A 23,249-nucleotide genomic window follows, 5' to 3' on the forward strand; every position below is an offset into this window, starting at 1 on the left:
CAACTCTCCGTCGCACATGCATTTTGCTCAATCCACGCTTCTGGAACATTACAAGACTCATGCACACCGCATCTTGTCCTACCAGAACACCACCTCGATCCCGCAGCAGCTCACGTCCACAGGTGTGCTCCGACTTTCACAGAAGGAGATGGTCCTAAGGCTGACCGAGTGACTGTTCGCGCTGCGGCAACGTGAACCTGATGAGTAACGTCTTCGATGTACTGGAGCTCGTCAGGAGCGAGGTGAGTGTGAAGGTATGGTACAACACCCTAAGGGATTACATGGAGATCCACGGGCACGTGTAAGTGTTGAATGAGCAACCGGCTGATGTGGAGGACTTCGTATATGTGTTATTTTCCGGTTGTTGTTGTCTTGATGGCTAGTTCGTAGGACCCAGGACCACCTGAACGATGCACATTCTACCTGGTGATGGTTGTAATGGATCATTACCATAATCATTGGGCGGTAATGTGAAGCGTAACGATACATAATCATACTCTTCAGTCGAATAAACAATGTCTGCACGCTGGTCCTACTAGTGGATACACATCCATCGATGTGGACATCAACGGAAGTGACAATATAAGAAACATAATGCAGTGACTGACAGTTACTTTACATCTAGTAGTTGTCACCGGAACCAGCGCATAACACTTGTATATTTTCCAGGATACCAGGCATCTCAGGAAAATGAGGCTTGAAGGTGCATTTGAAAGGTGCCAGTCGTCTGATGAACACGGAGGCGATGAATAGCAGGCAACACCACGAGCAACGAGGCTAACTCACATGACAAGGCCAGTATTGATGAAGTCTGCACACGAGGGCTTATTGTCATCGACGCTGCAGATCTCGAATGCCCAGAGAATGAGGGCGATGTTAATGAAAAGGGAGTCATTCGTCACGTGCCTGCCCACGCAAAATCTGTGCCACACTCGGTCCGGAGGTGGAACAGGTACGAGGGGGGTTACACTCACCTTTTCCCGAAACCATAGCTTGAATGGCCCTCTTGTTTAGTATTGGAGAGAGCTCTGCCGATGCCGCCGTCTTCGCTCAAATGGCGGTCTGGATTGAATTCATGAGCGTCAGAACCATAGACGTCGGGATCCCTGTTCATAGACCTTGCGAGGTCGAAAATAAACTTGCCTGTCACAACGGCAAAGGGGATAAAGTATAATTGGGACGAACCAAATGTTTGGAATGCAAATAGTCCCTTTCGGGATGTAGTAGTCGCCATACCAGTCATCCTACGAGTAGCGCCGGTCAACAACAGGCAAGATAATATGTTCCTTGAACGTTTTGCCTCAACCGAGCAGTGAGGGCTACCTGGAAGGATTCATAGTGTAAGACGTGATGCCAGTTACTGAGAATTGGCGAAGCGTACCCAAGGGACTCACTGGTTGCCAGCAGAGAGCTTCCTTGACGATTGCACGAATGTATAGCAGGTCACTGCAGTCTGCAAAACAGGGCGAATGAGAACACCCAACAACTGTGTTGAGCTCTGCATGTGCCTTTGCTTGCACGTCGGGGTATGCAATCATCACGAGAATGAACCATGATAAGACACTCATTGTCTGCGACATTCACCAGTTGGAGTGCCAGATATAGTGAGAATTAATCATGTACATGAAAATAAGCTCTTTACCGTTTCAGTTCCAGCAGCACTAAGAGGGATCAAAGAGGTGGTACAGTCAACTCAGATCTGCAAGAAAAAGTTGTGACGCACTACAAGGTCCCAGCAAGCCATGCTGCCTCTCTGGGGTTACAGTTATGCTGATCCCTTTCAGACAGAAATGCATTCACAAGGTTGTCCCTTGTACCATCCCCCTATTATGGAGATATTGGGAAGGGACGAGACTGAAGACAGTCCAAACAAACTGACCGTAGGTTCGGTGTTGCAGTACAAAGATTCGAACATATTGGAGTCTTCTTCAAACCAATACTCTGTGTCACGCTTCCACTTGGCTATTCGATTTGGAAGATGGTGTAATATAGGAAAGAATTCCACGAGATGAGCGCCAGGATAAGCCGCATGGACAAGTCGGTCCACGAAACTGTTGATTCGGGGCAAGGCAGCAAGGGCCTCCAACCTCCGCTTCTCGGAAGATAAGCCGTACACCATTGAGAACTGTAACAGTGATATGGACCTAAATGGGCTAAAATTAAATCAGAATGAATGACAAGCATATGGAACCTACTCTCGTGTATGCGCAAGCCAGTCGTCGGGCTTATGCATTATAGCCTTGACAAGGACGAGCGCCTCTGTCATCTGTGTGTCACAATTGCGGAGTAGCAACGCGAAGTCCGGTCTGAGCAAGCTTGCGCATTCTAAGCCAACTGTATTAATTCAATCAATTATGATTGCAGATGGTATAACGAGGCTAGCGACTGACGGAGGCCCATATTGTGCTAAAACAAACAGTAGTCCACCTGTTAGAATATCCGAAGCCACAATGCTACGAGGTCGATCTGAGTATATGTGGGCGCGTCTATCGAGGAGGTCTGCAGTGACTTGATGGTTATTTAAAACAAGTAAATGTTGACCCAAAACATTGATATATATGAGTGGTCCTACCAGGCATCCATCACAAATAATTCAGCAGCATGAAGTATTGTCATACCATATTCCTTTTTCAAACCATCAAAGTGCAACCATAGGGTATCCATTATATCTGACAGGTTACTGAGGATGGGTACGCCACGGGGACCAGGAGGTAAACGTCGTTTGCAGGATCTACCAAAAGATATCAAGCACTGTGCTGCAATTAAGAGCGCACAGATCAAAGGAAGGAGGCTCAGCATATGGTGAGGGGACACTGTGAGCTAATGTCAGCACCGCTCGCTAGTGCTAGTAGATATGAATGCTGAACAAGCGCTGCCCATGGCACTGCCTGTGCGAAATACCTCCTACCAGATTTGCTGACAGACCGAACTTGTCTGACGGAGAAATCACCATGCATTGTAAGTGGTGACTGGGCAAACGTAACCTTGCGTGCTCGGTGGAATAGAATGGTACCTGAACCAGAATAATCAGAACAATCATTCCACCTGATCAGAAAGAAGAGAACTGACACGACGGGCAATGGCCTCGGAAAACCTATCTATGAAGGTGAATTGGAGAGATGTAATTGTCTCAATGAACATCAACTGTCCATCGCGCTGTACCGGTGGACAAAAGATTAACTGCAATGACTTGTCACTCGGAGGACATTTGTACCACTCCAATCACCTTCCATGTATGGCCTGTGCTGGCGTCTCAGGCCGAACGTGTCCTGTTGCCGGAAAAACTATCTGTCGAGTGCACACCAAGAAGCTCAGAAAGGTGCTTTTAAGACAATTCCCTCTCTGCTATCTGCCTGTTGTGGCTGGTGATGAGCCACCATTGCCTGTCGTGTGAGGTGCCTTGTGTGCGTTCACCACATTTTTTGCCTCCGCGGTCTGCGTTTATCCTCAGGCCTAACGTGGGTGTCTAACCTTATAAAGGAAATTAATTTTGGGCGCTTCTGAGGCGGCGGCTACGCCGCCTCCCCACCGGCCTTGTCAAAGTGTATGTAGTCTGATCATGCATCGGAGGAAGTGGTAAGGAGCCAGGTAAGCATCAAAGCTAGCCGGAGGTCAGGGTCAGAAATTCTGATCTTGCCCCCCTCTTGGTACAGGCGAACTCTAGAAAACTTTCTCTAAAGGGTGTTACGGAAAATCAACCAGCTGTCTCGCAGGCCCTGCAATTTGTGTTCACTCGGTGCGCATGTGACTTCCGGGGTCTGCCCGATCACGATGGTACTGTACTCGATCAACAATATCTTCGTGGTGGTCCATCACATCCATGAAATCAGACCTCATGGCATGGGTATGCGGACTCGCATCTTCTGCTCTATCTGATGAAGTAGGCATACATGTACAGAGCCGCTCTGGGTGATAAACTTCGCTGTAACAGATTCATCCACACACCCTTCCATCCCCGAGCGATGCGACTTGACACGATTGTTCGGAATGCAGCAGAGAAGTCGACGTACCATTTATGTTCTCAGCTGCAGCAGACTGTTGATCCTTGGAACACTTATAAGTGAGTTTCTTCCGGCGGTGCATCCAACAGTTCCCTGATATTCAACTTCTAAGTCTTAGTATCTACCCAGAACTTAGCAATCCCCACCATGATTGCTAGTGCTCATGATTTCTGTGGCCTCCTGGAGTTATTCCAATATTTCCAGGTGTTATGGCTTTCCATTTTCACACTACCTTCTCATCACTATCACGACATCTCTGCACTGACTCTCCGACCAGCACAGCCAATTCCGACTGCGCCCGCTTCATCAGAATCTGATCTCAGTGCTGCAGTCAACATTTTGGTTCCGTACGGATGCATCCATCATGCCTACCTCGCTCATGCTTCCATGCGCCCTCAGCAACCGGCTGTAGTCGATCATCTGGGTCTGTCACTCACCTATGGGGCATTGGATTCGTTCTCCATGTGTGTAGCAAAGTTCTTGCATTCTAACGGAGTTCAGCGCGGTAGCCGTGTCTGTCTTTTGGTGCATCGTTCTATTCCTCAAGTCATTGGGGTTATCGCTGTGTTGCGTGCAGGCGCGGCATATGTTCCTCTAGATGGAGAAATCATTACAGATAACACACTTATGTCCGTCCTAGAGGATGCATAGCCTGCCTTTATCTTAATTTCCCGAAAATTTCTCGCTCGCACGAAGGATATTCATATGTCCTTGGCCTGTCTGGAGAACATCATTTATGAGCCGGAATATGTCTATTCCTCTCTTTCTGACAGCTTTGTGGACGATATTCAGTCGTCAGATGGTGCATACGTCATCTACACATCTGGTACCATCCCATAGATGAGTTTGACGTCTTCTCTCTTTCTGATTATGTCTTTGCAGGGACCACCGAAAAGCCTAAGGGTGTTGCAGTCAGCCACCTGAATGTTACCAACTGTAAGTTACAAAATATAGAGTCTCATTACACTGAAGTCATGTACTGGACAGTACTCTGTCTTTCTCCGAGGAACCTTGGCATTGCTCCTGGCGTTCGGGTCGCACAACTTCTGTATGTTGCATTCGACATGTGTGCGTGGGAAACTCTCGGGTGTTTGATGAATGGCGGGACACTATATCTTCGTGGTCCTCGCTGTGCAGATTGGTTGAAAGTCCTGGACATGGTACACGTGGTTATATGCACGCCCACTATTCTTTCTCAACATCATTCGTGCGATTTTCCTAACATCTGAGTTGTTGCGACTGCTGAAGAACCTTGCCCACAAGCACTGGCAGACAGCTGGGTGAAGCAAGCTACATTTTACAACTCTTGCGGACCCACAGAGGTATGAACCTTTAAGCCCCTCCCCCACTGGTCACTGAGGTTTGTGGTGCTAGGTTACGATTGTCAACACCATGTCGCGACATATTCCAGGAACCGCGATATCTATTGGAAGGCCGACTCCTAATAACTCTGTCCACATTCTGGGTGAGGATATGTGCCCTCTTCCAGTTGGTGTCCCTGGATTAATGTGGGCAGGAGGCCTAGGTGTCTGTCAAGGCTATCTCAATCGACCTGATCTCAATCACAGTAAATTTGTGAAAGATCCATTTTGTGTCCGAGGGTAAGTTGTCATCGCGCAGTTCATGACAGTATGTGCCCAGCTAAGCATCACATTATCAGTGGCATGATGTATAATATGGGTGATATAGGGCAGTGGAGAGCCGATGGGAATATAGAACACCTAGGTCGGGTTGACGAACAAGTCAAAGTCAAGGTTGGCAAGCTTGTGGAGCGAATATCCATAATTTCTAATGAATGCGCAGGGTTTCTGTGTGGAGCTCGATGGTGTGACAGCGGCTATGCGCACTTGTTCTGGAGTTACATCTGCATGTGCTCTGCTCATTGGTGGGGATTTGTGGGGCTTCTTTAGCCCGGAGTATGTCAGCCCTGATGATGTGCAACATGCAACAGCGCAGATCCAGCCCTATTATGCTGTCCCTGTCAAATATAGGGGTGTATCGAATTTCCCTCTGACAAGGTATGCTGCATACCCTTGACAATATTCGTTATTGACATCGTTCTCAGTAACGGGAAAATAGATAAATTCACACTGTGTCGCATGTTAGAGAATGAATCGCTTAGAGATTGAACATATGGACCATCATAATTGTTAGGGTCACAGACCGCATTGCGTCTATATATTTATTGTTCCATGACAGTGTTTTGCTGTCTGATCTTATGTTCATATCTTATGTAACTATCTGACATCTAAGCTATTGCACATATGCTAAGTGATATTGGTTAAGTATGAGATGTAGTGCGCTCGTCGAGGTAGTTGCTTTTCACCCAAATCATAAGCTCCCCTGCTGGTATACTGACGCAATACATGAGTGGCACATCCACGAAAGGGCACTGAATCAAGGATGGCCGAGTGTTGTGTTCACTTCAAGTTCCACCCCAGCATTGTTCCTCCTTGTCACGCTACGTTGTATACAGTGTATTGACAGACCCGGTGAAATGGAGCTGAACGTGACATAGCATTCAAGAAGTCCTCTAGAGATGACGATAACTAATGAGTACAGCATCATACAGACTGTAGAGAGCACGCGCATATAACGAAGACATAGTTGGACAACATGATCCAGAACGAAACGATTCAAGGAAGCATTAATTCAGAATGAGCAACGCTTGACGAATGATCTTGTCCAGATATGTGTGCAAATATGCCGTATCCCAAATATCAGTGGCCTGAGAACATGTTCGGCGATGTCAACAAATAGACAGGATGGCAATGAAGAACGAACTTGTATTTGCACCGTCAATTGCAAGTGCATGGTCCACACGTGAGTTAACCTCGGATGTATTTCAGTCAGCTAAACAAAGGCAAGAACAACGGAGCATAGTTACAGGTTTGGTGTGGTTAGTCTGTGTCCAAAACACAGCTTATTGATCGCGAATAGTGGTTTCTGGTCTGCGAGGTAGGTAGTTTGGATGTTATGTTCGATCATTCAGTTCGTCGGATACTAAGAGGTCCTCATAGCGGAGGCCAATCAGTACCAGACACATTAAGGAGATGAAGTTTGATTTCGCATTGTGGGGAGGGGTCAGGAATCTTGCCAGAGAAATTCTAAGCGCGAAAGATAGCACATGAGCAAAACATGAACAGATTTAAAGGCAACAACGAACATGCTGAGTGGAAACGTGATATGCGCTGTGCTAGCTTCCGCATCTGACACCGGATTGAGGGTGAAGATCGCCGAAATTTGAGCAGCCTCAAAGAGCTGCGTCGTGCTGAATCCTATGGTCTTCAATCGCTGAAGGACTTGCATGCTCGTAATACTGTCTAGTGAAGTCATAACCCTGTTGGCCTTTCCGACTATCTGTACTTCTCGGCGTTGACATATAAGACTGTGTGAAGGCTTGCAGCCTATTTTTAGGAAGTAGTTGAAGAAAGAATGCGACAAAGACTTACAGTTGGATTTGCATAGATCCGAGCTACCTTGTCTAGCAACGTAGATCCATGCACATCCCAACCTTCTCGGCCCCCCCCCCCAGTTGCTGTAATGGGGCCAACTGGTAGTCTTGTCCACTCTGTCCCCCACTGGAGCTCGTCAATATGTTTGGCCGTAGTCACTGACATATATCCAAAGAGAAGCGATAATACGTTGATCGTGGGCCGGGCATCCATCAAGGCATGCGTGCCGTGAAAGAAGACAGCAAATGTGTCCTTTTCCTTAGGGATCTGCAGCAAGAAGCACCAGAGTATCTGCTTGCTGCCATCTGTGAGTATGTAAGGGAGGCGTCTCTGACTGATGATCCCGATGAATTCCTCAGTGTCCATAGGCTCCGAACAAATAACAGTTTGCTGGGCCCATTGACGGACATCTTCCACGCTCTGAGCAGGAGAATAAACCCAGGAACGCAACTGAGCATCATCGATCCCTCTCTCGAGTGACGATGCAATGATAGGACACACAAAGCTTTAAATGTCCTTATCAGATATTACAGCGCCCTACATGTAGAGTAGGACAACACTGTTACGCGGCAGCGAAACACGAGCGTCTAGTCGAGTCGTCGCGAGACAAGGTCTTAGTCCAAGACACAAGTCCGTTCAAGTGACACTTCTGGCGATGTCCTCGCACTGAAGGTCGATCAGAGTTCGTTCTTGTGACTCGTAGTAGCTGTCTGCTACTGACGGTCGATCTCAGTCAAAGGCAAGTGAAAAGCTGGTTTAATGGTAACCAGGTCGAGATGGGGATCCAGCTCGACAAGGTCGTCTACTTATACAAAAGGTATCCGCAGTACTACGCAGTAATGCGAGATCGTTCATTGGCTAGATAAGGTGAAACGATATCTGGGCAAGGTAACAGCGAGGAAGTAATATGTATGAGAAAGCTGAATAAGGTCGTGAGAGATAATCAGTACTAATGGGGATAACGAGTCGTGTATCAGAACGAGGTAAAGATGAGGCGTACATGCACGTCTTGCATGCGCGATAAGAAAAAGGTCCGGAGTTGGATCCGGTGTAACCCTAGACTAGGGGTTCTGGACATCTGGGTAAAGAATCGGAGGTTGCGCTCCAATGAGTCACGTGTTGGATCACGTGGTCTGGTAACGTAAAGGGAACAAGGAAAAGAAAAAGAAAAGACGCGCCACAAGTGGGGAGCGTTGTAACATCAGCTCCCGTCTAACGTTTCTTGTCCCACAAGAAATATTGTGATCTTCATCGTCATCGGGGGCAGTCGCGGACATAATGATCTCCTCCACATCTGTAGCATGTCCGCCGGCTGGTTCGTGATCCTTGTTCGGGGATACGTCCATTCCTGTAGGGATGACTGCGATGCGAAGAAGTGGATGCAGTCGAGAAAGATGGTTGGGATAACGGAGGTCGTCCACTGGGTACGTGCGAACGAGGAGGGCGAGGTCGAACGGGAATTGGCTCTGGCGACGAGCGAGGGGTGGATGCGGGTATTCCATTAGTAGTGTATCCGAGGATGTGTCCGATGTCTTCGTCCCCATGCTCCCTCCAAATCTCCTGTGCTGTACGAGTGACCGTACTGCGCATCAACGACCAGACTTGGTCGACTCTGGTCCGGGCTCTACTCGTCCTTTCTTCTGCTGCGATGAGCTCTTGTCTGGCCGTCTGCATCCACTCGACCATTTCTAATGCTCGTTGCATGGAAACCACCGCTTGTCGATCTTGCGGGCGATTTCGTAAGGCGACGAGGATATCTGTGAAGTCGACAGGAACACGTATAGCCGAGACCAGACGTGTGGCAAATTCTTGTTCGTCCGATGCGTGACTGAGTTCGATAGAAGGTGAGGGCGATGAGGTGCGGATAAAGGGTGTCTGTGCTCGAGAGGGTACTCCATTGACGAGCGTGGGTGATGCGGGTATGCTCATAATTGTGGAGGCGACTTCAGCGAGTATGTTGTGAACAAGGTCGTCTATAGCGGAAGTGGGCATTGATGATATGTCGTTTTCTCCCCCTTTTATACCTTTCGGTCGTTAAGGGGATCGCAGTTATCTGTGATGTGAAATAGAATGTCGTGGATCCGGGTAATAATCAAATAGATGAAAATCCATTGGACGATAAAGAGTATTCCCACAGAGATAAGAGCTGCCTGATCAGTTCCAGGCATCGTTTTGATCACCCCAGCCGTTAGCGTGCGGGCTGTCTCGCGTGAAGAGTGTGTGTTCGACAAGTCGTCTGATAAGGATTCGGTGGATGATCCAAAGAAAGGTGAGGGTTGTGCAGTGGAGGACGATTAGGAAGATGATGAGGAAAACCGTTGTGGTAGTCATTCCGGGTTTCTTCTCCTCTACTGGATTCCCCTGGTCCTTTTATATGCATCGAGGATTCGCTTGGCATTCTGTAAATTGTGGGTAGGTTCCCACGAGTTTTCTGCTGAAGAATATCCCTTCCACTTAACTAAGTACCTCAGATGACCTCGGTACGTCTTGTGATTCAGGATGGCTTCGACCTCGTACTCTTCTTCGTTATCAACGACATCAGGTGGTGGGTTCATGTAATTCGGACCATGTATGTCGTTTTCGCGATAAGGAGATAGAAGGGCAGCGTGGAATACGGAATGAACTCGCCAGGTCTTCGGGAGTTTGAGACGATAGTTGGCTGGTCCGATGACTTCGACAATTTCGAATGGCCCCTCACGCTTTGGTGCTATCTTGCGCGAGGCGTAATTGACCTTCAGGTTCCTCGAGTCCAGCCAGACCTTCTGTCCTAGTGTAAACTTCGGTGATCCTTGTCTGACTCGGTCCGCCATCTGTTGTCGGGCTAACTCGTGCATGGCTAGTGCTTCTAGTCTTATCTTCTGCAACATGTCAAGCCTGGATTCAACCGATGGAATGTTCGTGGTCGGAAATACAGAAGGGAGTCCCCGTGGTTCATATCCCATCATGATGCGGAATGGGCTCATCTTCCGTGCCGAGTGTTCCCTTGTGTTATGACAAAACTCGAGGTCTGGCAGGCGGTCGGCCCATGTTTCAGGGTTGTTTCCGCAATAGAGTCGAAGATAGATTTCCAGCTCCTGGTTGACTCGCTCTGTTTCTCCGTCCGTCTGAGGGTGATAAGCTGTGCTCATTGATGATCTGATCTGGAGTAGTCGATTTAACTCTTGGAAGACCTTGGATGCGTATTGAGGTCCTCTATCCGAGATGATTCGGTCGGGTAATCCAAATCGCGAGTATACTTTGTCATGAAAAATCTTGGCCGTTCCTTCGGCTGTGATCGTTTTGAGGCAGGGCGTAAGAATCACCCCCTTCGTAAGGTCATGGTCTACTACGACCATAATTGAATCAAAACCGTTGGAAACGGGGAGGTCGGTAATAAAATCGGTGGTGCAACAGGAAAATGGTAATGCGTGTGGGTCGGCGGGAATTGGTTCCAAAGGAATACGAGTTGGATGAGTATTCGGTTTCATTTGTTGACAGGCGGCACAGCCTTCAACATAATTGTAGACAAATGTATACATGCCAGGCCACCAGAATTCACGACGTAACAGTTCAAGAGTATTGAACTTTCCAGGGTGACCCATGGCAGGGGAGTCGTGATGTAGTCGAACGAGATCACGACGAAGAGTTTCGGATGGTGGGACGTAAATCTTTCCCTTGTAGAGGATGACACCATCGTGAACTTCCCAGTCGGAAAGCGATGATTTCATGGGGACTGGCCCTTTGTGTGCAATCGCTTCGAGGGCTTCGTGAACAATGAGGTCTTTTGCTGCGTGATTCCTGATTTCGTCGAATAGTGTTGGGGAAATGGATCGCACGAATAGTGCGTTGGGTAAAAGAATGCGATCTTCGTTGTCACTTTCACTGTCATCGAGTCCATTACGATGAGAGAGCGCATCAGATTGGATCATCTGAGTGCCAGGGACATGGATGAGGTGAAGATCAAATTGTGATAATTTGAGACTCCATCGTGCCTGTCGGCGGTTTAACTTCTGAGCTGTACGGAAGTACGTGAGGTTCTTGTGATCACTGCGAACTTCGACGGGATGGGGAGAGCCTTCAAGATAATGGCGCCATTCAGTGAGGGCTCGAATAATTCCGAGGAGTTCGCGGTCGTAGATTTCGTAGTTCCGTTCAGCTGGATTGAGCGTCTGTGAAATGTAGGCACAAGGATGGAGTTCTCCATTGATATCGGCTTGGCGTAAAACTGCACCCGTAGCAAACTTGGAAGCGTCGGATTCAACAATAAAGGGTTTTGCCTTGTCAGGCAGTAACAGTACTGGGGCGGTACTAAATCGTTGCTTCAATGTGTCGAAAGCTGTCTGACATTCTGTTGTCCATTCAAAAGGTGGAGATCCAGCGGCAGTGCGCGTAAGATTTGTCAATGGTTTGGCAATATCCGAGAAGTTGGCAATAAACTTCCGATAGAAGTTTCCAAACCCTAGGAAAGAGCGAACACCTTTTACCGTGCTTGGTTCAGGCCATTCCGCAATTCCTTTAAGTTTGATAGGGTCCATGCCAATGTAGTTTTCTCGAATGATCATGCCTAGGAATTCGACTTCTTTAACGTCAAAGAAACACTTTTCCGGTTTAAGGAATAAGTCGTTGTCTTTGAGTCGTTGGAGTACGCGTCGGGTTCGAACGTGATGTTCTTCCAAATCGTTTGAGAAGATGAGGATATCATCCATGTAAATGACTATCCATCCCTCGTCGATCATGTCCTTGAAGAGTGCGTTCATCATCATTTGGAAAGTCGCCGGGGAGTTGCAGAGTCCAAAGAACATGACCATAGGTTCGAAAAGTCCGCGATTTGTCTTAAATGCGCCCTTCCATTGGTCACCATCTTTGATTCTGACATTGTTATATCCGGAGCGTAAATCCATTTTCGTAAAGATCGATGCGCCTTTGAATTGATCCATAAGGTCAGAGATGAGCGGAAGAGGATAGGCATTCTTCACCGTCCCTTCATTCAGGTATCGGTAATCCTGACAAGGACGTAGCGCTCCGTCTTTCTTTCCTACGAAGAAAAACGGTGAAGCCATGGGAGACTTCGACGGTCGGATATATCCTTTTCGCAGATTTTCTTCCAGGAAGTCATCCATCGCTCCTTGTTCTTTGAGCGATAACGGATAGACTTTACAGTCGCGTGGAATAAAATCGGGTTTCAAGTCAATGGCGTGGTCCCAAGGCCTGGTTTCTGGAAAGCGTTCAGCTGCTTTCTTTTCAAAGACGGACTTCAAATCGTGGAGGTAATTGGGGACCAACTCCTCGACGGTTTTGGGTTTGTCTACAGCTGATGCTTCCTTGTGTGCCTGTTGTGCCAATTCTTGTGATTTACCGGATGATTTGTAAAAGACCGTATTCTGTGCATTACAGAATAATGGGGATCGAGTACTGTGTGTCATTCTTCCAATGGCGGGACCTCTTCGTATGGTGAAGACTGCGGTTTCAGTCTCTTCATTCGTCAAAGGTGACTCCTTCCTGATGGGTTCAAATATCCCAATGACCGGCTCTCCTGCGATATAGGATATAACTAGATCGTCGTCATCGAGCTGATCCATAGGGGATTCTGATGATAGGTCATCTGGTTCGGTATCATTCCGCACTGCGGGTAACTCGCCACGCTCAGTGTTATCGGCCATGATTTCTCTGATAGATTCCGAATGTCCAAACGAGGTAGGGGAAGTTTCGGTGGTGATTAACTCTGGGAGTCCATCTTCCTTGAAAATCGAAACTTCTTCATCTGGTGCATCTTCGACGGTGAGTTTCGGTGGCCATTTGGCCTCTTTACCAAACCAAAAGTCACCGGTTTCCCAGTTGATCATTGGATTGAGGCGTTTAAGCCACGGCATGCCAAGAAGTATGTTTTCTTTGCCAATGCCGGTCAAGAGGAAGCGAGTAAGCGTCTTCCTTCCTCCAATTTTCATCATCTTCCAGGTGCAATGAGTAATGGTACCCATTTGATTTGGTGTGCCATCTGCATTCATGACTGTAATCGGTTTCGGTAATTCCCATCTGATGAAATCGTTTTCTTCCGCAAAACGAATGTTCATGAACGTTTCGGCCGCACCGGAATCGATCAAGGCTTCTGTTGTAACGTCTTCCTTCTCTCCCAACGAAATATTCACAGTGATTGAATTTCCGCTAGTGTTACAAATAACGAGGGGAGATACGATAAGATGCGACGGTCCATGCATTACTAGTGGCCGTCGTCTCAAAAACCCAATTGGGTTCGTTCTTCGTCAGTCATGTCGTTGAAGACGTTTCGCACATAGGCGATCTGTTCCTCTCTGGTTTCTTCCTTCGACACCTCCTTCTTCTGTGCGAGGTCTTCTCGCATCTTCTTGATCCATGTGATCGTGTCTGTGTCTAACCCGGGCTGTATCGTTCTGGCACGGGTGAAACTTCCAGACTGGGGGTGAAATTGTCTGTCGTTGGCTATATGGCCCTTCTTTCCGCATAGGAAACATAATCCTTCTTTCATTCTCTTCTGTCGCTCGTCTGGGTATAAGCGCGAGATATTGACACGATCAACATCCATCGCGTTTGGATCCTTTGCAGAAGCCGAGTAGTAGGGACGATGGACAGATCGGCCCTTTCCTCGTGTCGTCGTAGTGGCTCCTCGTTTGAAGATCTGAGCAGATCTCCATTGGTTATCAAACCGCGAGGCGTATTCGTACCACTTGTCAAGTGTCTTGGGCATGCTTTCCATCCCATATATCCTTTGTCGGAGTGGGTCGTTAAGCCCCCACTTGAAATACTCGATATTTCCGGCATCTTCTAGTTTCGCCTTGGATTCAAGCGATCGGAATTCGGCAATGTAGTCGTCCGCAGTACGAGTTCCTTGCTTGATGTTACGCAGCAAGGTACGAGCGGTTTCTTCAATATTTTCATCGCCAAATGCTTTGTTCACACTCGCAATGAAGTCTCTCCAACTCCCATAAGAAAGGAAGTCGTCATTGGTGAGTTCCGTTTCTATGAAGCTCTGTGCCCATGATCCTGCTGTTCCTCCTTGCATGTGCGATAGCACGAATGCGATCTTCTGATTGTCCTCCTGGTAGACATGGCTATTTCCGGCCATGTAGTTCTTGCATTGGTTTATAAATTCCCTAAGCTTCGAACGGTCTGAACCGTTGAAGATCTCGGGTTTTCTAAAACCAAGTTCCTTCTGGCTAGCATGGTGACGTCCTTCATCCATGGTAACTGTAGCCATCGGTGGTATGTAATCAGGTACGATTGGTGCAAGAGTCGGTTGGGGTATAGGATTCTGGGCAGGGGGGTTCCAAGGGGCGTCTGGTCTTTCTCCTGGATAGGAGGTTGTTATACCGCTGTCTGCGATGTGCTGGAGGACTATTCCACCAAGATTATGGGGAAGTGTCCTTTCAAATTCCTCTGGGGAGTAGTCGAAGTTGTGATTGTCTGGCCTGATGAATACAGGCCTTCCTCCTATGAAATGTGCGTTTCGTTCTGTGCTCCACTCCGCTTGGGATGGGAGGTGCTCGCGGTACTGCTCTGGAAGAGCGGTCGGGTTGATGTAGTTAAAATCCAGCGTGGATAAATCCTTCTGTGTGGCCACGTAGACTGCACACCGTCCTTAACTAAGTGGGTTCGTTCGTCGTCGGCTAACAAGCCCGTAGAGTGTCTTCTGTCTTCAAACTGATACACCTATTTGCTGATTGCTCGAGTGATTACCTCAGCCTCCTCGGCCTATTGGTCTCTCGGACAGACCCCTCTCCGAAGATGAGTGATCAGTCTATCCCTTCAGCTACCTCGATTACAGAGTAATCTCAAACGGTGCTTTAGCAATCGAATCGGGTGTATCGTTCAGTCTTCAAGGTTCGGTCCGGTCGGTAGTTCGTTGTTAGACTCTAGGAAGTCACAGAGAGTAATAAGATCTCGACCTAATGTTACGCGGCAGCGAAACACGAGCGTCTAGTCGAGTCGTCGCGAGACAAGGTCTTAGTCCAAGACACAAGTCCGTTCAAGTGACACTTCTGGCGATGTCCTCGCACTGAAGGTCGATCAGAGTTCGTTCTTGTGACTCGTAGTAGCTGTCTGCTACTGACGGTCGATCTCAGTCAAAGGCAAGTGAAAAGCTGGTTTAATGGTAACCAGGTCGAGATGGGGATCCAGCTCGACAAGGTCGTCTACTTATACAAAAGGTATCCGCAGTACTACGCAGTAATGCGAGATCGTTCATTGGCTAGATAAGGTGAAACGATATCTGGGCAAGGTAACAGCGAGGAAGTAATATGTATGAGAAAGCTGAATAAGGTCGTGAGAGATAATCAGTACTAATGGGGATAACGAGTCGTGTATCAGAACGAGGTAAAGATGAGGCGTACATGCACGTCTTGCATGCGCGATAAGAAAAAGGTCCGGAGTTGGATCCGGTGTAACCCTAGACTAGGGGTTCTGGACATCTGGGTAAAGAATCGGAGGTTGCGCTCCAATGAGTCACGTGTTGGATCACGTGGTCTGGTAACGTAAAGGGAACAAGGAAAAGAAAAAGAAAAGACGCGCCACAAGTGGGGAGCGTTGTAACAAACACTTACCGAAGTTGCATCATTGCTTCCCTTAGCCGCGACTCTACTTCTGGAGGTGGCAATAAGGTAGTAAAAGTGAAACCCATGCAACAGTCTGCCAAGCTAAAGTACAGCATTCAAAAGGTCATGATTACACCGTTGTCAGCGGAAATTCACCCATCGAAGAACACGCTCAGTTGATCAACCAACAGCTGGGACCCTAGCAATGGCCTTGAGAGGAAAGTTGACTGAAGTACTCAACAGATCAGCCAAGAGCTACATACCTCGTGTACGCAATCGTAGTTCCCCAAGGAATGCGAGACCACGATGGTGCTTCTTGAAGCATGTTCATCGTAGAGTCGTAGAGTATGCGCCCTGGTGAGTAGCAGAAGTTTCAGCTGACGAACTCCCTTAATGTTGATTACTCACAGAAACAACAAGACGATACGAAGAGAAACAGTTGCAACACTCCCAGGCTAACGGGATTGCACCAATCAGTAGGATGTTGCACAGTAGAGAAAAGAAGTCCTGTGAACTTGATAGAATCAAGGAAAATTGGGCATAAAAATATGCCCCTCTTTACGTTATTTCTTGGAATCTGATCTGCCGCCCGAGAAGTCCGGGTTCGATGCTCATGAGAGCAGATAGTATTACTGAGTGTCAGCTTCCAGTGCATCAACAGTGAGTATCAGAACATGCGGCTTCTGATGAATGGATTGCCACCATCATTACAAAACATCCTCGCACATGTGTAACATCATCTTCTCAGCTTCGAAGAGGGCACGAACCTTACGTGAGGCTCACATATAGATAGATGGCAGTAGAGGTCTGCATCCACAGCAACGGAACGATGATGTTCACAATGCCTACATGACATGATGCAGACAACATCAGCCTTGTACTGCTTGATGACCTGACAGGTTTGTGAACTAATTGCAACTTGGGCATTCGGAAAAGAAGTCAAGCCTGACGTACTCACATGAGGCACAGTGGCAAGTCCGCCAGTTGCAGGGGTGAGCCACAACTCTATGCTGTTTGACAATGATTCATGCAGAAAACCTGACGTGACATGACATCCGTATCGGTTTGAGCGCGGAAAAATGAGTCAGCAGAATCTTTGAACTGGAACAAGGCATTAACATGGCATGCGCAGCGGCGATACTCAACAGTGTGGAAGATCTGAATTAGCCTGGAAGGGTCCATCTGGCATCTCGCAGAACGGGGAAGAACCCCTCTCCTGGCCTGGAGGTTGCCTCTCGGCCAACAAATCACTCTTCATGAAAGCGTTAAGGGTGTGGTATCGCCCTATTTCTTACAGAGCTCAGACCGGTGAGACTGTGAAATGGGGCAAGACAATTCTGGTGTATTCATCATTCTCGGCCTACTTAAATACTCATACAGTACAATCGGTCTGAGTCAGTACAGAGATAAGTGTAGTCAGCGAGAGACAAGCCGAGCCGTGGGATCGATGCTATGTAGAGTCAGAATCTCGATGGAAATAAGGATGAGTTGTCATACGTAGTGGGTGACTTGTCAGAGGGTCAGGAAGTGACAAAATCGTATGACTAGGAATAGGGGAACTGAGTCGAGAATATGTCGTACAAGATCTCCTCAAAATGAAATGGAGACATACCATTTTTGGAAGGGACACAACAAGACCAAACTGAACATGTCGTCGGGCCCAACACCATCCCCTCGTACAAGAACCTTGCTCCGGCAAGATAAACGATGAATACTGACAACCAAGGAGACAGAAGACAATAAGAGAAGGTAGGTCATGCATCAAAAGAGCTGACACCATTTTTTTAGGCATCACGAGAGGTGCCAGCGTGACCGAGACTGGTGTTGAGTCGGCGTTGCATTCGCGCTCGGGCGTCGTGATGCTGAAGGTCGCCAGAGGAGTACCATAACTCGGGATCCAGATTCGACGGGTGATAACATTTCAAACGGGCAGCATTGTACAAGGTACGAAGGATGTAGCCGTTTTGTGTGCGGAGCTGATAAACGTTCCGGTCAGTGACATCGTGAACAATGAAGGGTCCGTCCCAGCACAGATGGAGTTTCATCGGGTTCTCCGAATGTCGAAGGACATAATCGCTAATCCCGAGCGCGCGTTCGTGGTAAGTATCCTCACAGCGGCACACCTCATCCTGCAAGCGGCGCAAGGCGCATGTGTTCGCCTCAGTTCGGAACCTCTCAAGGTTCTGAACATGCTCGAGATGACGGTTTTGCAATGTTGCGATCTCCGCGTCGGTCGGTGGTGCCCGAAGAAGGTCGTAAGTCGTTTCGTGCGGAAGACGAGGCTGATGACCAAACACAAGGAAGAAAGGTGACGTGCCATGGCTCCGACTGACATGCGCGTGCTGCGCAAGAAGTGCATCTGATAAGTATTGATCCCATTTGTCCTGTCGGTTGGGAGCCGTATAACGTGCCAATGTCTGTACCAGCGTATCGTTAAACTTCTCGAGGCGGCCATTCGTCTGCGAATGGTATGACGAGGTGTGTAAGTGCTGAATTCCTAATCGCTGAAGATAATTCTGAAAAGGATACAACAGAAATTCCTCTCCATTATCCGTGAGGACGGTGGAAGGCTTCCCATGGGTCGTGATAAGGCGGCGCAGCAATGCGATGACAGCAATATGAGAACGGCGTGGAATTGCAGTCGCATAGGCAAAATCAGTGCTGTGATCCATGGCGGTAAGAATATACTCATTTCCTTCTTTCGATTTCACCAGGGGACCTATAAAGTCTAAAGCCCAATGATCAAAGGCATCCGTACGAGGAAGTGGGTGCAACGGCTGGGCAGGTGGAGCCTCGCACTGCGTGAACTGGCAAGCATCGCAGCGACGGATAACGAATTCGACTAACTCAGTGACAATTGGCAGCCATACGTGCGACTTCAATACTTTCGCAACCGCACGAACACCGAGATGTCCGAGGTCAGTGTGTACCTCCCGAATGACCCGCAAGGCCTCGTCAAGGTTCACCGGAACTGGCAAGAAGACTTCACCCTGACCTTGGTCAACAGAGTGAAAGAGTGCACCATCGCGGACGAGGAAGCCGCGACGACTCGGCTCAGCACTAGCATCTCGAAGTAAGTCTTCTCTCCATTTCTTCAAAGTCTCGAAAAGCGCTGACCTATCATAGTCCACTGCTGGCTCCATCGGGTTCGCAAACAATGGGCCAGAGGCCTCGTAGTCTGGAACATCAGCTTGGCCATCACGACAGGACAATGCATCAGCGGCAAGCTGATTATGACCGGGGCGGTACTGGATTAACACATCAAAGTGTGCGATGTTGTCGGCGAAATGGGCAAGATGGCGACCCAAATGTTTCTGCGACAAGAAGTACTTCAAAGATTCATGGTCAGAATGCACAACAACAGGTGAGCCTTCAATGTAGCTTCGCCATTTCTGCAAACAGTGATCAATCGCAAGCATTTCACACTCCTGCGTGGAGTACCGCTGCTCAGTCGGGGTCATACGACATGATTCAAAAGCAATCGGCTGAAGATCAGACTCCTTGAACGCGAAGCATGAGTGATCTCCCTCCCCCTTGGGAAAATCATTTTGCGATTGATGGAGGATACCACCAATAGCATGGCCCGAAGCATCAACATCGAGAATGAAGAGACGCCAAGGTGACGGGTAACTGAGAAGAGGAGCAGAGGTAAGTCGCAATTTCAAAGCGACAAAAGCCTGTTCGCAAGGGGCTGACCATTTAATTTTAGCACGCTTCCGGGGATTGCCCTTCAATAAATCATACATCGGCCCAGCAATCTTCGCAAACCCTTTCATGAAACGGCGGTAGTAGCCAGTAAGATTGAGGAAACTGCGAAGATGAGTAACGTTATCGGGACGTGGCCATTCAGTGATGGCCTGGACTTTCTCTGGATTCGGACGGACACCAGCAATAGAAACAATGTGCCCAAGATAAGTCAACTCAGTTTGAACCCACTGACATTTGTCCTCATGTAGGATCAGACCCTGGTGATCAAGACAGGTGAGGACCCAGTCGACATTAGCGAGATGCTGCGGAAGGTTCGGTGAGTAGATGATGATGTCATCAAGGTAGACCATTACGCAGCGATCAAGATGCGAACGAAGGAGGTCGTTCATAAAGTTCTGGAAAGTCACAGGTGCATTGCAGAGGCCGAGAGGCATAACACAAAACTGATAGTGGCCGAAATGCATAGCAAACGCGGTCAGCGGGCGTGATGCAGCACTGAGTGGGATCTGCCAGTAACCGGATCGCAAGTCAAGGGTCGTGAAGAAATGCACGCCACGAAGATTTTGATAGGAATCATCGATACGAGGAAGAGGGTAAGCATTCTGTACAGTGAAGTTATTAAGCTGACGGAAATCAACACATACCCACATTTTCCCGTCCTTCTTCCGAATGAGAATCAATGGCACGGACCACGGAGACTTGCTTGGTTCAATAATTCCATCCCGCAGACCTTCGTCAACCAACTTTCGAACCTCCTCGTGCTCCGGTGGCGATAAAGGATGCCCATGCACACGAATTGGTCGTGTTCCAGTCACATTGATGACATGTTCACATCGACCTGCTGGTGGTGCACCAAGCTTCGTATGAAATAACCATGGAAACTTTGCCTTCATACATGCATGCAAGCGCGCACCAAATGATTTGATCTTCGCTAGTGGGGATTTGTGGCCAGAGGTTTCCTGCGGAGACTCAGTTACAGGTTCTTCAGCTAACGAGTACAACTCCAATGGGGCAGCTACAAGAGAAGCCCAACGGTTTGATGCAGCGGCTCCAGCGATGCACGGCAGGGGAAGAGGCTGCTGTACAGTCATGACATGCAGCCGTACAACCTGACAAGTATGCGGATCCATCAAGAACCAAGAGCGCGTAGCCCAATCAGGCTGCGCATTATACTTCTGCAGCCATTCTTGGCCGATAACCATGTCGAAGCGCAGTGTATCGGTGTCCAAAATGAATGCACAAATCGGCTTCTGCCAACCCCCGATTTCGATGGCAAAATGAGCCCAAGCTGACGTGGTAGTGGCACCCGCACCGCGAACAGAATGAGCCGTCATAGGGTACATTGTAAGATTAGCCCTTCTGACAACTGACGGCTTGATATAGCAGTAGGCGGCACCAGTATCAATAATGGCCAACGCGAGCTGAAGAGGCTTCGCATTGACACTGGGAGTGAGCTGGACAGCATAGGTGGGCAATAAATGAGGTTCAGGTGCATCATCGGATAGATCAAGCACTGATAACTCCAATGGTTCCTTGCAGCAATCAGTGAACAGCGGGGGCTCACTTCCCTCGAAGAGGTTCAACTCCTGTGGAGGACGACATTTCCGAGGTAAGCAACAATTTTGGCTATAATGGCCAAGGCCATTGCAGTTAAAGCAACGTACATGGCTAACCCGATCCTTCGTCTTCAGTGGTGGTGGCTGTTCCATCGCATCAAGGTCCATCGGAACTGGACCAGTAGATGGTGACGAAGACATAGGAGGAGCCGAAGGTGAGGATGATGCGGCAGATGGAGAAGACGAAGATGATGAAAAAAGACGGTGAGTAAACCCTTTCGTCTTCTTGCAGAAACTGTTCGTGTTGTTCTGATGCTGCGCAGGGACATGATGAAGGTTTGAGAGGCATTCGATCTCGCGCGCCGAAAAATATATCTCCTCGACATTCTTTGGCTTGTCGCGGCGGATGTCCTTCACAAACTCGACTGGAAGACGGCTGAGAAAATTCGACAAGTGGTCACCAAATGTCATGTCAACCTCAGGAATCTGAGTCTCGAGGTCGCGGAAAGCGGCAGCATATCGAGTAAGGTTCCCTTTCCAAGGAACAGAACACAGCTCATTGCGCAGAGTCTCAACATGCAACGGCGTATCGAACTTGTCTGTCAGAGCCTTTCACAACTCAGCCCAGGTAAAGCCGTGCCCGATCTTCTTCTTCTGTGCAACGTACCAATGCTGAGCCTCACCACGGAACAGCATCGGGACTTGTAACGGCCAATCCACCTCGGGAATGTGCTGACCTCAGAGGTAATCCTCGATCAACGTCAGCCAAGCACCAAGATCGTCGCTATCCTTGCCATGGAAATGTGCGAGGTCGACCTTGAATTGGCTGGGATGCACGGAAACAGGTGGCGGAGGAGGAGCAGGCGGGAGAGTAAAATGTGCTGGAGGGAGATTGAATTGGGTGTTCGCAAAACCGTGTTCGAGGGCAATGCGGATATCGTCGGCAGAAAGGGCTGGGGCCTGAGTGTGAGTAACGCGGTGGTCAAGATCACGAAGGATTGCCTCGAGAGCGTGATAGGTGTCCTCGGGAAGGCCAGCAGCAAGCGCGGTGAGCTGAGCCTGAGGATCCATAGTGGCGCACTTAGTACGAAATAGGAAGGTGTAGTACTACAATAAATGGCATACCACTGAGTGCGAAGGGGGGGGGTGAACATCAACGGGAGAACGGTGACGTCAAGAACAGTGTCGACAGAAAGATATTAGCTGAGGAGAGTGAAGCTCAATCAACGGCGAGAGTCCTGTCTCGAAGTATGAGGCTGCTGCAGGTAACCCCACACTTGATCAAGTGTGGTATCGCCCTATTTCTTACGGAGCTCAGACCGGTGAGACTGCAAAACGGGGCGAGAGAATTCTGGTGTATTCGTCATTCTCGGCCTACTTAAATACTCGTACAGTACAATCGGTCTGAGTCAGTACAGAGATAAGTGTAGTCAGCGAGAGACAAGCCGAGCCGTGGGATCGATGCTATGTAGAGTCAGAATCTCGATGGAAATAAGGACGAGTCATCATACGTAGCGGGCGACTTGTCAGAGGGTCAGGAAGTGACAAAATCGTATGACTAGGAATAGGGGAACTGAGTTGAGAATATGTCGTACAAGATCTCCTCAAAATAAAATGGAGACATACCATTTTCGGAAGGGACACAACAAGACCAAACCGAACACGTCGTCGGGCCCAACAAGGGTCAGCGCGCACGAGACACTTATCAGATGGAATGCTAGCTTGGCAAAGATGGAACCGCCATGAATATATTGCTTCAGATTGCTTCCCCCATCATTTATCATTAGCGTCAAATCGCGAAGAGTAACGCGTGAGACCAAGAATTCCATACTAACGTTAGACCTTGAAATTTGCAAACTCCACCACTTCCTCGGAAGCATGGCACATGCACAATAGTGCCTTAGCACAAGAAGGTGAGTCATGGGCCGACAAAGAGGTGAAATTCGTACACGCGCTTCCCCTCGGAGTTTCCGAACATGGACCCAC

The 23,249-nt window shown here is 48.5% G+C and overlaps 2 protein-coding genes across 2 annotated transcripts; both read right to left on the reverse strand.

Moving 5' to 3' along the window:
* Positions 1-782: 782 nt before the first annotated feature.
* On the reverse strand, positions 783-21,734 carry SCP_0201710 (hypothetical protein; the record flags this gene model as incomplete). The annotated part of the gene is made up of 12 exons (XM_027754086.1): positions 783-921; positions 975-1,244; positions 1,307-1,323; positions 1,395-1,571; positions 1,643-1,661; positions 1,724-1,824; positions 1,880-2,144; positions 2,196-2,306; positions 9,923-13,541; positions 13,676-15,017; positions 18,123-21,293; positions 21,372-21,734. 12 exons carry the CDS (start codon positions 21,732-21,734, stop codon positions 783-785), a joined length of 9,594 nt encoding a protein of 3,197 aa, XP_027609887.1.
* Positions 21,735-22,001: 267 nt separating this feature from the next.
* Positions 22,002-22,334, reverse strand: SCP_0201720 (hypothetical protein; the record flags this gene model as incomplete). Its single annotated transcript, XM_027754087.1, has 1 exon — positions 22,002-22,334. The coding sequence occupies one exon, from the start codon at positions 22,332-22,334 to the stop codon at positions 22,002-22,004; it is 333 nt and encodes a 110-aa protein (XP_027609888.1).
* Between the last annotated feature and the right edge of the window lie 915 nt (positions 22,335-23,249).

This window comes from Sparassis crispa (assembly GCF_003851025.1).
Source record: "Sparassis crispa DNA, contig_000001F, whole genome shotgun sequence".
NCBI lineage: Eukaryota > Fungi > Basidiomycota > Agaricomycetes > Polyporales > Sparassidaceae > Sparassis > Sparassis crispa.